Here is a 14,909-nt window from a genome sequence, read left to right on the forward strand (position 1 = left end):
AAAAGTATGTTAAATGTTAATACCCATATCTGTGCGAAAAATAATATTTTAAGAGCAGGATCACTGTGCCAAAATGCAAAGCACACAGCCCGACCCATGGCCCATGGGTTTAAGAGGCCAGGGAAGCGAAAAGATCAAGAAAAAGGATAGTGTCAATTCTTAGATTTTAGCAGCACAGATAGAAGTTTGGGATAGGAAGGACTTTTGCAAGGATATTTAACCAACGGCCTTTTTAAAGGCCCTGCAATGTGCTAACTACATTTTTTGAAGCTGATTATAATCATTGGTTTTGAGTTTTATTTTTTTCGATCAGAAATAATGATTATTTTTGAGAAATATTATAAAAATGCCACTACGCCAATAGTCCATCAGTTCTGGTATTTGCAGTATTTTTATACCCGTTACTCGTAGAGTAAAAGGGTATATTAGATTCGTGCAAAAGTATGTAACAGCTAGAAGGAAGCGTTTCCGACCCCATAAAGTATATATATTTTTGATCAGGGGCACTAGCCGAGTCGATCTAGCCATGTCCGTCTGTCCGTCTGTATGAACTCTGAGATCTCAGAAACTACAAAAGCTAGAAGGTTGAGATTTTCCACACATATTCTTTGGCTTCCTACGCAGCGCAAGTTTATTTTAGCCGAGCGCCACGCCCCCTCTAACGCCCACAATCGGCCACTAACGATTTTAAAATGGGTCCTGCGCCCACATCTTTAAAGATTTCCGAGAAGTATAAATGCAATTTTGTTGTGTATATTTATACCTGTCGAAATGTAGAAGACATTTTTCAAATCGGACCATTCATTAAAAAGTTATACGCAATCAAAATATCTACAAATATCTCTCGCACTCCCTTTAGCTGAGTTACGATTATTAGTCGGGACACCAACCCGCGTTCGCACTCCCCTTAGCTAAGTGACTGGTATTAGATAGTCGGGACACCAACCCGACTATAGCGTTCTCTCTTGTTAATTTTAAAAAATCACAAATTTTCTTCGTCTTCAAGAGTGGTCAACCAATTTTTGTAATCTTTTTGGAATTAGATAGTTACATCTCTTTTTTATATGGTCGTTTTGGAAAATGTAATCTAACTGAACCACAAGAGAAGGTGGGCGCATTCAAAATTTTAAAGTCACAGCAAAGTTTAAAAATCTTGATTTGTGAACAGCGTTTAAAAATTAAATAAAAATATTTTCTTCTACAATGCATTTTTGATCCAAAGACACCTTATGTCCTTCATTTTTAGGACACTCATCAGGTTTTTGTGAATAGTTTTGAAAATTTTAAAATTAATTTTCTTACTTCCTTCACAGTGACGATTCACAAACTGTACCCAAACCTGTCACAATTTTGAATAACATAATTCTAAACGGTCTCAGTAGTTTTGCTTTGAATATAAGCACAGGAGCGTAGCCTACTAATCTTTGGGGGCTGAAATGCCTGAAGTGTTATCCCCCTCCAGCTTTTAACTTACGCACAGTGGCGCCTTGGGCCAAAAAACGTGCAATAAATCACTTTTTCGACTTTGTCCTAGAAAGTTGTGACCCATACCAATCGACAGGTAATTGATCCACTATTACAAATATGTAACCCTTTTTCAAATCAAAAAATTTTTGTAAAAGATATGAATTTTCAAAGTTGAACAATTTTTCACTTAAAAAAAACACACCGTTTTTAGGTAATTTTTCGCACTTCCGGGGGGTTTTTCTTAAAAACTAGGTATCGAATCGCTTTGCTTCTTTTTTCCACGGATTGGTGTGTTAGTTAAGAGTAAAAAAAGTAAAACATATTGCAGTTTGCCATGCGCATCTCTTAGTTATGAGTTATTTGCGAAACGTCCATTTTTTCCATATTTTTCAACTTTGATGGAAAATAAAAAAAAACTATTTAATACTATTTTTTTTATACTTCCGTAAAACGTTATTTGGACTTTCTTCTTGATATTACGAAAGTTGTAGCTGCGTCCGCCTGCGTCCGCGGTTTTAAGAGCCAAAAAAGGGAAAAAAGTCATGGTCCCAGAAATTGCATATGGCGCAACCTTGTGAAAGATTTGTCCAAAACATGGTTTTAAAGTCCTGAAAATTTTATATGATGTTCAACAGCTTGATATAAGAAATTTTAGTTCTACCACTTTCGGAAAGACTCGCTAGTTTAGCGGGAAAACAGCTATAAATAGCTAAAATACGGAAGGCCGTAACTTCTAAACTACAGAAGCAACAGACTTGTGCTGTATCTCGTTTGAAAGGTTTTTAAAAAAGCTTTAAGCGCCTCCTAAATGTAGTTTGTGTAAATGTAATATTGAAAAAGATATGCACAAAACAATTTTTTTTTAAATTTTTTTGTTTAGTTTTTTTTATTTTTCTCGAAAACAGCTCTAACGATTTTCTTTAAAACTTTAAACTGTATAGCCCTTGAGATTCCTTAAATTTTGGTATATATCATGTTACTGTAAAAAATCACGTTTAAATGTTATTCAGAAACGAAAATAGCCACTTTTGCCAGCTCAAAACAACTTACGCTGCCTAAGCATTGAATTTAGTATGTGCGAATCCAAACTGTATTCTAGGGTCATGGAATCACAACCTTGTCACAGAGTTAGAATCTAGTAATTATAGTCCAGAAATGTTAAGTCTATTGGATTTACCAAGTTTAACAAATTGTTACCATTATTTCAAAAAACATTAAATATAAAAATTTTTATTTTTAAAAAAAAACTTTAATTTTTTTTTTTTTTGTTTTTTTAGTTTTTAAAAATTAAAACATAAAAAAATAAACTAAACAAAACGTAATTTTTAAAAAAAAAAAATTTTTTTTTTTAAAATTCCAATTTTTTATTTATTTTTTTTTAATATGTTTTAAAAATTACAACATGAAAAAAGAAACTAAAAAAAACAAAAACTTTTTAAAAAAAGTTTTTTTTTGTCGGAAAAAAATGGATTTGTTTTTAAATTCTGACTTTGCCGATTTGTAAGTACGCCTCTGCCACGCCCACTCCCTGTCTCAAGCAATAATTTGAAAGGTGGATCAATTATCTATCATTTGCCGTTTACAAAATTCAATTATCTTCACTGGTTCAAAAGTTATGATTTATTACCAAAAAAAAGTCAAAAGGCGCCACTGTGTTACGCCCATGTATAAATATGTTTAAAGCAAGGGTCACTTGTACCCAAAAATAGTTATGAGTTACGTAAAATTGTGACAGGTTCTGTCTGTTCGGTTTGTAAAAAAACGGCCCATACTGGCAAATAAATATGAAATAAACCAAATCCATGCTTCGTCCTTGAATTATTTAACATATAATCTTTAAACTAACCTAAGACAGGAAAAAAGAGATAATGAAATTATAAACGAGAGAATACTACAAGTTTCAGTTCTGTCGTGCGTAGCGTTGACACACCCATTTTTTTTTTGTTGAAGTGAAACTTCTTTAGGCGCGTTATGCATTTTCGGGGACGGAGTAAAACCAACTCAACTAATCGCGAAGATCTTGTTTTATTCGTCACATCTCGTCATAATATACCTTTTTGGAAAGCTAATTTCCGGGCTAAAACGTGTTTGATTGATTGTCTTTTCTTTTAAGTCGTTCGTGAGTTATAGCGTGGCAATCATGGAGAAAAATAAAGAGAAAATACGGCATATTTTATTTACTATTATTATTTTACTATCGTAGGCAAAAATGCATCTCAAGCCGCCAACAAAATTTGTGCAGTTTATGGAGACGATACATTTTCAATTTCTACCGCACAACGATGGTTTCAACGGTTTCGTTCTGGTGCAGAGGTGGTCAAAGATGGAAGGCCTGTCGTAGAAAATTGCGATAAAACCGGCATAGTAGTAGCCGCAGCATCGGTCAAATGCTTGGCTTAAGTCATCAAGCCGTTATAAACCATTTGAAGAAGCTTTGAGTCACTTAAAAGCTCGATGTAAAAAACAGAATAATATAATATGATAAAAATACCGCAGGACTTTTTTGACAACCTAATATATGAATAAAAAAATTAAACAAAATTTGCTTATATAAAGGCCACATTTTTCTGTTAAATTAATTTGGTTTCATATTTATATCTCTTAACACTAATTTTTTAAAACTCAAAAACGAAAAAATGAGCCTATTCTGCCCGAACAAAGTTATTGGCACACTTGTGTTGTATTTAACTATTTCGCTAAAACTTAACCGATTTGACTCATTTTTTTTGCTAAATCCGCTTTGTTTAAGTTGTCTAGATGGCATAATGCTAAATTTGTATCCTTAAATCGTTAAAATAACTTAATTTTAACTAAAAACGGTTATATAAAAGTATGTTAAATGTTAATACCCATATCTGTGCGAAAAATAATATTTTAAGAGCAGGATCACTGTGCCAAAATGCAAAGCACACAGCCCGACCCATGGCCCATGGGTTTAAGAGGCCAGGGAAGCGAAAAGATCAAGAAAAAGGATAGTGTCAATTCTTAGATTTTAGCAGCACAGATAGAAGTTTGGGATAGGAAGGACTTTTGCAAGGATATTTAACCAACGGCCTTTTTAAAGGCCCTGCAATGTGCTAACTACATTTTTTGAAGCTGATTATAATCATTGGTTTTGAGTTTTATTTTTTTCGATCAGAAATAATGATTATTTTTGAGAAATATTATAAAAATCTTAAAAATAACGAGAATGGTCAGTAGCAAATTCCACCCAGAACGGATTGACCTAAAAATCTAGAAAAATCAAATTAATTCGGAAATAATTAAGCGCAGAGTGTGGCGTAGAGATTAAAACAAACAAGAAAGGAAGCTAGCTTCGGCAAGCCCAAGCTTATATACCCTTGCAGATTATTCCTATTAATTTACAAATCGCAAAAATGTTAAATTTCCTATTATTTTACATTAATTTTTTGATCGTTTCTATGGCAGTTATATGATATAGTAGTTCGATCTTTTTAAAAATAAAAATCGAAATTCGGAAATATTTAAAAATAGTCATATCCCAGAGTAGAAGAGAATGTAATAAAAATCAACAAAGATATAATTTGTTTTCCTATTAATTTCCATTTAATTTTTCGACCGTTCCTATGGCAGCTATATGATATAGTGATCCGATTTTTAAAATATTTAATTCGAAATTCAGAAATATATAAAAAATAATATTCCTAAGAGTAGAAGGTAATTCTTGAAAAAAACACCGAAGCTAGAATTGTTTAACTTTTTTTTCCGATCGTTCCTATGGGAGCTATAAGATATAGTTGTCCGATCCGGTCGGTTCCAACATATATACTACCTGCAATAGAAAGAACACTTTCATCCCGATAGCTCAAAAACTGAGAGACTAGTTTGCGTAGAAACAGACAGACGGACGGACGGACGGACAGACGGACATGGCTAGATCGACTCGTCTTGTGATGCTGATCAAGAATATATATACTTTATGGGGTCGGAAACGTCTCCTTCAATGCGTTGCAAACTTCTGACTGAAATCATAATACCCTCTGCAAGGGTATAAAAACGACCCCAAAGTGCCCCAAAAATCGATTTGTTTTTTTTTTAATTTTTTATTTTGCCATTTCTCTGTTATAAGTGTTGTTAAAATGGTTTTAAAATGTGATGTTCATAATCTTATGGCATACCCGCAAATAACTGCATTTAAATTTTTTGGAGATTCAGCATCCTTAATCAAGTCCCCAATATTTTCAAATTTGGCTAACCTGATGTGACGTCACGGCCTACCCATATGTTTGTATGTATGTTCTGCTGGCGCATGTATGCTTGTATGTATGTCCTCTTGTCGCACTTTAAGTGTGACCGCGCATGGGGAAAATGAAAATACCACAGCCAACAGTTTTAAAACGAAACTACCACACTCATAATACGTTTAAAATTCGCGGTTAAAAAATCGATTATATCGCAAATATTTTCTTTTGCGCCTTTTTCTTAAGTAAACGTTAAATTTTAAAATATCGGTAGACCTTACAGAAATCCCATTAAGCTGAATTTTACAGGCGAAATTTTCCTTAAAATTGCTTTTGTTTTGTAAAATGCAAAAGCCCGATCAGCAAACTATTTATTAGTTTTCAAGTGTTGACTTATCGACAAGCTTTGGATCTGTAAAAAACAAAAACAAACAATGATTTGCTCTGTTATGTACACACACACGCACAAAACAAATATATGCAAAAAATTACATACATCAGTACATATATGGGCGGTTCTTTTACAAACCGAACACCTTTTATTGGCTCACATTTTTGATTTGCCTGAAACTTTTTTTACACGTACTATTCGGAAAATAAGTAAACACGTGTATCAGGATTTGACCGAAAAAAAATTATTTTCCTAGTTAGAATTTTTTTAAGTGTGCCAAAAATTGTCAAATTTGAAAAAGTACCCTCTCATTGAAAATCTGTATCTCCGGTTATATGAATCCAATTGACTTCATGTCTTTTGCATTAATTCCTCTGAAACCTCTCCTTTCAAAATAAAATTTCTTAAAAAAAAAATTTTTTTAATTTCTTAAAAATAAAAACAAAATAAGATTTAAAAAAATTTTTTAACTATTGCCCCCACAAAAAAAAAAAAATTTTTATTTTAATACTTGCGTCATATTGTTAGTTACAATCGGTTTTTGTAAAAAGTTGGAGCCACTTTTAGTTTTTAAAATATCGAATTTGTTTTAGCAAGGCCTCGGCTTTTTTCTATGAAAAAACGTCGCAGCAAGTAGATCTACTCTCTCACTCTTATCGGATCCTAATGGAATTTATGTTTTCTCATTGTTTACTAGTCCTTTAACAATTGTTAATGATTAAAAGTTAAGTTTTAAGTTTTTTGACAATTTCTGAATGACAAAAAGTAAAAAGTCATTTTTTAATCAATTAAAAACTTACAACTATTTATTTAACCGTCTATTTAATAAACAATAATTTTAAATTTATTTTATTTATTATTTTTTTATATTATGTAATTTATTAAACATTTTTAAATATTTATTTTTAAATTTTAAAAAAAAATTAATTAAATTTTATAATTTTTTATTTTTATTAAATAAATTTTTTTAAAAACTTAAAAAAAAAGGAATTAATGCAAAAGACATGAAGTCAATTGGATTCATATAACCGGAGATACAGATTTTCAATGAGAGGGTACTTTTTCAAATTTGACAATTTTTGGCACACTTAAAAAAATTCTAACTAGGAAAATAATTTTTTTTCGGTCAAATCCTGATACACGTGTTTACTTATTTTCCGAATAGTACGTGTAAAAAAAGTTTCAGGCAAATCAAAAATGTGAAATTTTTTTTTTGGCCAAATCTGTTCGGTTTGTAAAAGAACGGCCCATATGATCGTCGACGAAACCATGTGAGCAGCTTTAAAGGATGACATTAACAATAAGTTCAAAATTAACTCTGATGAGGTATATCATTACTTAGATAATTTGATATTCATGTCCATTTATCGCTATCCAAATCTGAAGAGCTACTGGGGACAAAATGCGCTCGGACCTATACAAGCCTGCATGGCCCGAAGCAGATTCGAGCACTCAAAAAGTTCTTGGCGCTACGCGATGAGCGCGAACGGATCAAAAAGGGTGAACAAGGCTACGACCCTTTGTTTCGTACTCAAAAATTTGTAGACTGTCTCAACAAGAGGTTTGACTTGGTGCCAAAGTATGCCCGCCTTTGAAGCACCACCTGCGTCAGTACATGCCAAATAGGCCGCACAAGTGGGGCATTAAACTATTTGTATTGTGCGAATCATTTGGATACGCATACGAGTGTTGGGTTGATCATGAGTGAGTAAACAAAAAAGAGTTGCTCACTGAACAGAGTGAGTGAACATGTTCCTTCGAACTTGCTCTTTTTTGTTCACTTGTTCATTTTTGGTCACTTGCTCCTTTTTGTTCACTTGCTCTTTTTTGCTCACTTGTTCAGTTTTGCTCACTTGCTCTTTTTTGTTCACTTGCTCAGTTTTGCTCTTTTTGTTCACTTGTTCACTTTCTCTCTGGTGTTTTTGGCATTTTGCATACGGTCATACAGTAAATCAGCTGTTTTCTCAGAGCGCGCAAACCTGTTCATTCTTCCGTTTATTGTTTCAAATACTCAATAAGACGTCCGCTAGAAAATATAGCGAAATTTGGAGCCATTTTGAGGATTTGGGAGACCTGCAGGCCAAGTGCAAATATTGCAAGACAACACTGAGCTGCAAGTCGCAAAGCAATTTAAGCAGACACCTTAAGAACAGGCATCCGGCCGCACTCGAGCCCGTAGTTCGGAAAAACGAAGAGGAGCAGGATGCTGTAAAAAGTGCGCAGCCAAAAATAACCTTATTTGCTCAGAGGCCTTTTTCGCAAAACAAAATGCAGTGCATTGATACGCAGGGGGTTCGCATGATTGCCAAAGGTCAACACGCTTTGCGATTGGTGGATGAGCCGGATTTCAAAAAATTAATTTCGGATGTTTCCAATTGCCCGGGCTATAGCCTTCCAACCAGGAACCAATGTGTTAATTCCAAAACTACGCGATGAAGTAATGAAAAAAAATTTTGGAAAAGCTTCGTGAGGCAACAGCGGTTTGCCTGACCACAGATGGATGGACATCCCTAACAATTGAATGCTATATGGCCGTCACTGTGCATTTAATTGACAAAGAGTCAACAAGCCTTTGCTCATACATGATAGCTTGTCGATCATTCCCACTAAGACACACTTCGGAAAATCTTTGCGGATTTTTGTAAATCATCCTGGAATGGAATTTAAAAAATAAAGTGGTGGCGATAGCTTGAGACAATGCAGCAAACATTGTTAAAGCCATTCATAATGGCAATTGGAATCATATTGGATGCTTTGCTCACACCCTAAATTTAATCGTCCAGAAAGCTCTAGAGGAAATTGGCATTGTGCGGACAAAAGCAAAAGCAATCGCCCAATACTTTAACCGTAGCTCAGCTGGTCTTAAGAGGTTGGAGGAGATGCAGGTATTGCTTCAATTGCCACAGCTTAAAATTAAGCAAGACGTCCCAACACGCTGGAACTCTACTTTCGAAATGTTCGAGCGTCTGTTACTTTTAAAAGACGCAGTTATGGCCACGCTATCGACTCTGAGAATAGACTTGCTTCTTTCTTCAGAGGATTGGGAAGTTATTGAAAGAGTGCTTCCAGTACTGAAGCCTTTTTTCCAAATAACTACGGAAATCTCCTCTGAATCAATCGTGACACTGTCGAAAGTTATTGTGCTATCTGGCATTTTGAAAGATAAGATTGCGAGCATGATGACATTAGCCACAAACAAAGAAATTGTGAGTTTCTTTGAGTGCATTTAACATGAAACAAATTCTTGCTTTCATGATTATGAATCGAATGAATTGTACGCTGAAAGCACTATATTGGACCCCAGATTCAAAGTACGAGTGTTTGAATCAGAAGACGAGTACAAAAAGGCACTAGATGGTTTAAAAAATAAATTAATGCCAATGGGGTTGGCCACTGCTCAGTCAGAATCTGTCGTAACAGATAGTGCCTGCCAGACCAAGCACAATGAAGACGATGACATTTGGAATGATTTTGACAACAGCTTCCAAAAAGTCAAGACGCAGTCATTAGAGAATTGGACAAATACCTAGCCGAGGAATATGTTATGCGAAAGGATGATCCTTTGGTTTGGTGGCATCTGCGTAAATTGCAATAACCTCTCTTATACTCGTATATGCTGAGTAGGCTTTGCGTAGTCGCCACATCTGTGCCATGTGAGCGTATATTTTCAGGAGCAGGAGAAACAGTTCGCAGAAGGCGTACACTTCTAAAACCCTCAAATGTGGAAAATCTTTTGTTTTTGCACAGCAATTTGTAAATACAATGTACGTATACTTATATTTTCTTAAATTGTGTATTAACAGCGTGTTATAGCGCTCATTAAACCAGCAAAGAAGGATTTCATTTACTTTTGTTCTGGAAAGAATGCACAATGAATGTTGCAATTTTAGTTTCAACTGATGTTGAACACTACTGCGAAGATGTCGGTAAGTTTAAAAACTAAAAAAGTTAGACATGATTATTAAATATTATTAAGCTCGTGCTATATTTCATGTCGTCTGCAGCATAAATGGCGGACTCCTGCCGAGATTGGCCTGTCCATGAAGTCATAGGGTACAGTTTCTGAACTAGCTATGGCATAGAACTGAAGATGCTGATGAAGCAAAAGTGCAACTCTACTCCTTATGCATCAAAAATAAACGGAAGAATTGTTCAGCATGAATAAATTTTCTTTGAGAACAAGTCCCAACGGTCGCAAGCGTTCTGAAGGGGACGAAGGAATTCGTGATTAAATATTATTTTAATTTTGTTATTTTGGTTTAATCGTAATGAAACTAATTTTTTTATATGTTATAAGAATTTTTTATTATGTTATAAGTAATAAAAAATAGTATATGAAATAATACATATATGGGACGCTCCATGTCAACCCGGCCACCCCCCTTTTTTATTTTTTTTGTATGTGGACAGTACCACATTGATTGCAAAGCCACTTGCTTCCAATAGTTTACCTCATACCTATTTTGTCAATGTTACCACTCTTTCGCCGTATAATCGCGTTGAAAAGAAAACACAAAATCATTTTTATCCTGCGAACGGAAGATACAATTGGCATAGATCAAAAGCAGAAAAATCTGACTTTCCATAGCCGATTACGAGAAAAAAAATAGATTTTATTAGACCGTAGATGACCAAGCGATAGCGTTTTTAAAGTCTAAAAGTAGGATTTCGTTCAAAGGGCCAGTCTGCAAAAATTCCATTATATTTTTCTCAGAAAGCCCCATATTTAACGGATTTTATGCCACTGGTTTCAAAGTGGGATCTCTCTTGAGGAAGATTTTAGCTATAAAATCTATTTTTTTCCCGTAATCGGCTATGGAAAGACAGATTTTTCTGCTTTTGAACCATGCCAATTGTATCTTCCGTTCGCAGGATAAAAATGATTTTGTGTTTTCTTTTCAACGCGATTATACGGCGAAAGAGTGGTAACATTGACAAAATAGGTATGAGGTAAACTATTGGAAGCAAGTGGCTTTGCAACTCATATATATGCATATACATATTTAAAGGTTTTGCAGGTATGTATGGTTGGGGAATAAGCGGTTTGAAATGCAGGGCTCAATATAATCTTACCATTAATTAAGCAATAAGCAGTGAGAAAGTTAAGGACAGAACAAGAGTGCAAGTGAAAAAGAACAACTGAACAAGAACAAGTGAACAAGAACAAGTGAGCAAACTGAGTGAGTTGACTCATTAGGAAAAAAAGAACAAGTGAACATGTTCACCCAAATGAGCAGTTTTTACCCAACACTAACGCATACCGCTTTCGTTAAGATATACATATAAAAACATGAGAGAATGCTATAGTCGGGTTGTTGTCCCGACTATCTAATACCCGTCACTCGGCTAAAGGGAGTGCGGGGGAGATGGATATATAACATTTTTTTGATTGCTTTTATTGAATGGTCCGATTTGAAAAATGTCTTCTACATTTCGATAGGTATAAGTATACACAACAAAATTGCATTTATACTTCTCAGAAATCTTTAAAGGTGTGGGCGCCAGACGCATTTAAAAATTGTTAGTAGGTGATTGTGGGCGTTAGAGGGGGCGTGGCGCTTGGCTGAAATAAACTTGCGCTGCGTAGGAAGCCCAAGAATATGTGTGGAAAATCTCAACCTTCTAGCTTTTGTAGTTTCCGAGATCTCAGAGTTCATACGGACGGACAGACGGACATGGCTATATCGACTCGGCTAGTGACCCTGATCAAGAATATATATACTTTATAGGTTCGGAAACGCTTCCTTCTCCCTGTTACATACTATTGCAGGAATACAATATACCCTTTTACTCTACGAGTAACGGGTAAGACTTTCGCACGCGACACCAATAGAAGTGACTTTTTTGACTTCCTGCTTAAATTTCGATTGTAACGAAACGTGAAGGAATATTTTAATGCAGTTAATTTCATAGTGTTGCTTGTTCTTTCTTTTAGTGTTTGGTTTGTTTACAAAATATTGAGTGGTAGTAGTTTTATTGGTCATCCTCAAACATGTGAACGCAGATCAAGTTTGAAAATCGACCCGATCGGACGTCTATATCCTATAGCTCCCATAGGAACAATAGGGTGAAAAATTTCAAAAATTTTTTTGAATTATGAAATGTTTTGATTATTGATTCATGTTGCAATTGTAGTCAAATTTTAATTCGTGAAATCTGCAAGGGGATTAAAACTTCGGCTTCCGTCCTCGTTGTCCATATTATAGGTATTGTCCTGGAAAATTGTTCAAGATAGCTCATATAGAAATATGTTTTTATCAAGATTCAAGCTTTTTGGATTGGTTGACATCCCCAGAGAATTGCCCATATACTAGTTTAAAGAATTCTGTTATGCGCCGTTTTAGCGAAGTGATTTTTCATTTTCTTGTTTTACTTTATTAGAGCAAGAAGCTCGTCAATTTCCTTTCTCCAATTGCCGAGCGTACTTAAATTAAAACCATTTGTGATTTACTTACGGAACACCTTATTAGGCGTTTCTACAGATTTTAGATTAATTAATCGCCTTTATTATAATTGAAGCGCTTATCTACGAAACACTAAAAGTAATTAATTTAAAAATAATATTTATATTTAATTGGCTGTTTCACAGGCGTCCACCCAGTCATTGTAAACATCTATAGGTTCCGAAAGAAAGTTAATTCCGGTTTGAAAGTCTTCCAAGCACACTCTACAAGTTATTTTGGCTGTGTTCCTGCCTTTATCCCTGAAATGTTTAATAGGTATTAAGTTAATAAGAAATTGACAAATTTTCGAAGACTTTTTCATATACATTTAACACATCTGTAACATATGTAGCAAACAAGTTTCTATTAAAATTATGTTAAATATATTATAAGATTTGTACATTTTAACTTCACACGACTTTTCATGGTTGCAGAACGGGCAATTAAATTGTTGATCAAGTGGTTCAATGTTTTTTCTTTTCGGTGGCGGTTTTCTTTTAGACTTTCTTCTCCCCATTGTTTGAAGTAATTATTAAGTGATGGCTAATAAATAGAAAACAAATTTCTTTATGTCAAGATAACAACAACATTTTATAGTCAAGTTCTCAATACCACGTTTTATACTTTAATAACCATTTCTCACCGAATCCATAGATGAAAATCAATTGAAATACCTCACAAATAAAATATCCTGTTCACACAGAGGAGGTCTTCGCTGAAGAGACCAAATTTGGCTCCCGGAACTTTACCTTTCATCTAAATTAATACAATAAGACCTAAAAAACGGTCAGTAGCAAATTTCACCCAGAACGAATTGACAAACAAATTTAAATAAATCACATTAATTCCTAAAATAATTAGTAGCCGCGTGTGAGGTACAAATTAGCACAATAAACGACCCCAAAGTGCCCCAAAGTTCGATTTGTTTTTTTTTGCCATTTCTATGTTATAAATGCTGTTAAAATGGTTTAAAAATGTAATGTTCATAATCGTATTGCGTACCCGAAAGTAACTGCATTTAAATTTTTTGGAAATTCAGCTTTTTTTACCAAGTCCTCAATATTTTAAAATTTTGTTGTGGTTGTTGTTGTATGTATTGTATATTCTTCTGGCACACTTTGCATAAAATCGTACATGTATGTATGTCTGTCCTGCTGTCTCACTTTAGGGTGCAAAGGAAAAATTAAAATACCACAGTCATAACACATATAAAATGCGTGGTTAAAAAGTCGATTATATCGAAAATCTTTTCTATTGCTTTTATTTTAAAAATGCGAAAACCCGATCAGTAACCTATTTATTAATGTTTTATATTAAACGCTAATCGATTTGAAATTGAATTACGAACTTAACGCGGCGTGATAATCCATATTTTGGCAGTTTGTTGTTTTCAAACGTTGAGTTATTCATCAATTGTGGATTTGTAAAAAAAAAACGTTAATTCGTTTACCACTGGTGAAGATTAAAAACATTTCAAGTGACACTGAAATGCACAATTTGTGTTGAAGATAGCATCCGGAGGCTTATGTTTATTAATGACAAAAAATCTGTGGTACTAACCTTTGTAACGCTGAATTAAAGATTATTAAAAGACAACATTTATCACTCACCTTTTTATTGTTATACCCTTGCAGAGGGTATTATAATTTCAGTCAGATGTTTGCAACGCAGTGAAGGAGACGTTTCCGACCACATAAAGTATATATATTCTTAATCAGCATCAATAGCCGAGTCCATCTAGCCATGTCCGTCTGTCAGTCTGTCCGTCTGTCCGTTTCTATGCGAACTAGTCCCTCAGTTTTATAGCTATCGCGATGAAACTTTCCCAAAAGTCTTCTTTCTATTGCAGGTAGTACATATGTCGGAACGAGCTGGATCGCACCACTATATGTTATGGCTCCCATAGGAATAATCAATAAAATAATAGAAAAACTATTGTAACTTTGTAGAAAGTAGGCGTTTCGATTTTTGACAATGTAAAAACAACATTTTAAGTAGGTATACCTGCAAGGGTATATAAACTTCGGCTGGCCGAAGTTAACTTCCTTTCTTGTTTTTAGATTAAAATCAACTATTTTCACTTTTTCCAACAAATTTTAAATTGATGTGACCCTGCATCATATATTTGATAATACCATACCAAAGAAAGATAAAAATTTGTCAAAATTTCGTTGCAAGTTAAGGTCATACTTTGCCCGCGAATAAATATTTCGTTTGAATAATATTTTTCAGTGACCGTTATCATTAAAGGTTACGTATAATATAAGTATACTAGGCATTTTTCGCCAATTCGATTTCATGTTAAGTGTTATCAATACTACTAAGACGAATTTTATTTTTTAACAACACTTAAAAACGGCTTACGCCACGATCTGACGATCTAAATATTTAATTTCACAGAAAACG

At 34.2% G+C, this 14,909-nt stretch overlaps 1 protein-coding gene and 1 long non-coding RNA gene across 2 annotated transcripts; one reads left to right on the forward strand and one right to left on the reverse strand.

The window, feature by feature from the left end:
* The first annotated feature begins 9,305 nt into the window (after positions 1 to 9,305).
* On the forward strand, positions 9,306 to 10,361 carry LOC138913637 (uncharacterized). The gene is made up of 3 exons (XR_011419444.1): positions 9,306 to 9,824; positions 9,874 to 9,986; positions 10,065 to 10,361. It is a non-coding gene; the product is annotated as an uncharacterized lncRNA (long non-coding RNA).
* Positions 10,362 to 12,499: 2,138 nt separating this feature from the next.
* LOC138913380 (transcription elongation factor 1 homolog) lies at positions 12,500 to 13,065 on the reverse strand. The gene is made up of 2 exons (XM_070216945.1): positions 12,905 to 13,065; positions 12,500 to 12,763 (listed from the first exon to the last, which is right to left on the reverse strand). The coding sequence occupies exons 1-2, from the start codon at positions 13,018 to 13,020 to the stop codon at positions 12,631 to 12,633; spliced, it is 249 nt and encodes an 82-aa protein (XP_070073046.1). The 5' UTR covers positions 13,021 to 13,065; the 3' UTR covers positions 12,500 to 12,630.
* Between the last annotated feature and the right edge of the window lie 1,844 nt (positions 13,066 to 14,909).

This window comes from Drosophila takahashii, chromosome 3R (genome assembly GCF_030179915.1).
Source record: "Drosophila takahashii strain IR98-3 E-12201 chromosome 3R, DtakHiC1v2, whole genome shotgun sequence".
Lineage (NCBI taxonomy): Eukaryota > Metazoa > Arthropoda > Insecta > Diptera > Drosophilidae > Drosophila > Drosophila takahashii.

Bases quoted from the DNA above. Each gene is read 5' to 3' on its own strand.
- LOC138913380 (XM_070216945.1), bottom strand. From the start codon at position 13,020: ATGGGGAGAAGAAAGTCTAAAAGAAAACCGCCACCGAAAAGAAAAAAC. The intron at 12,764-12,904 runs GTACAAATCTTA...TAAACATTTCAG, and splicing joins AAGTCGTGTGAAGTTAAAAT to GGATAAAGGCAGGAACACAG.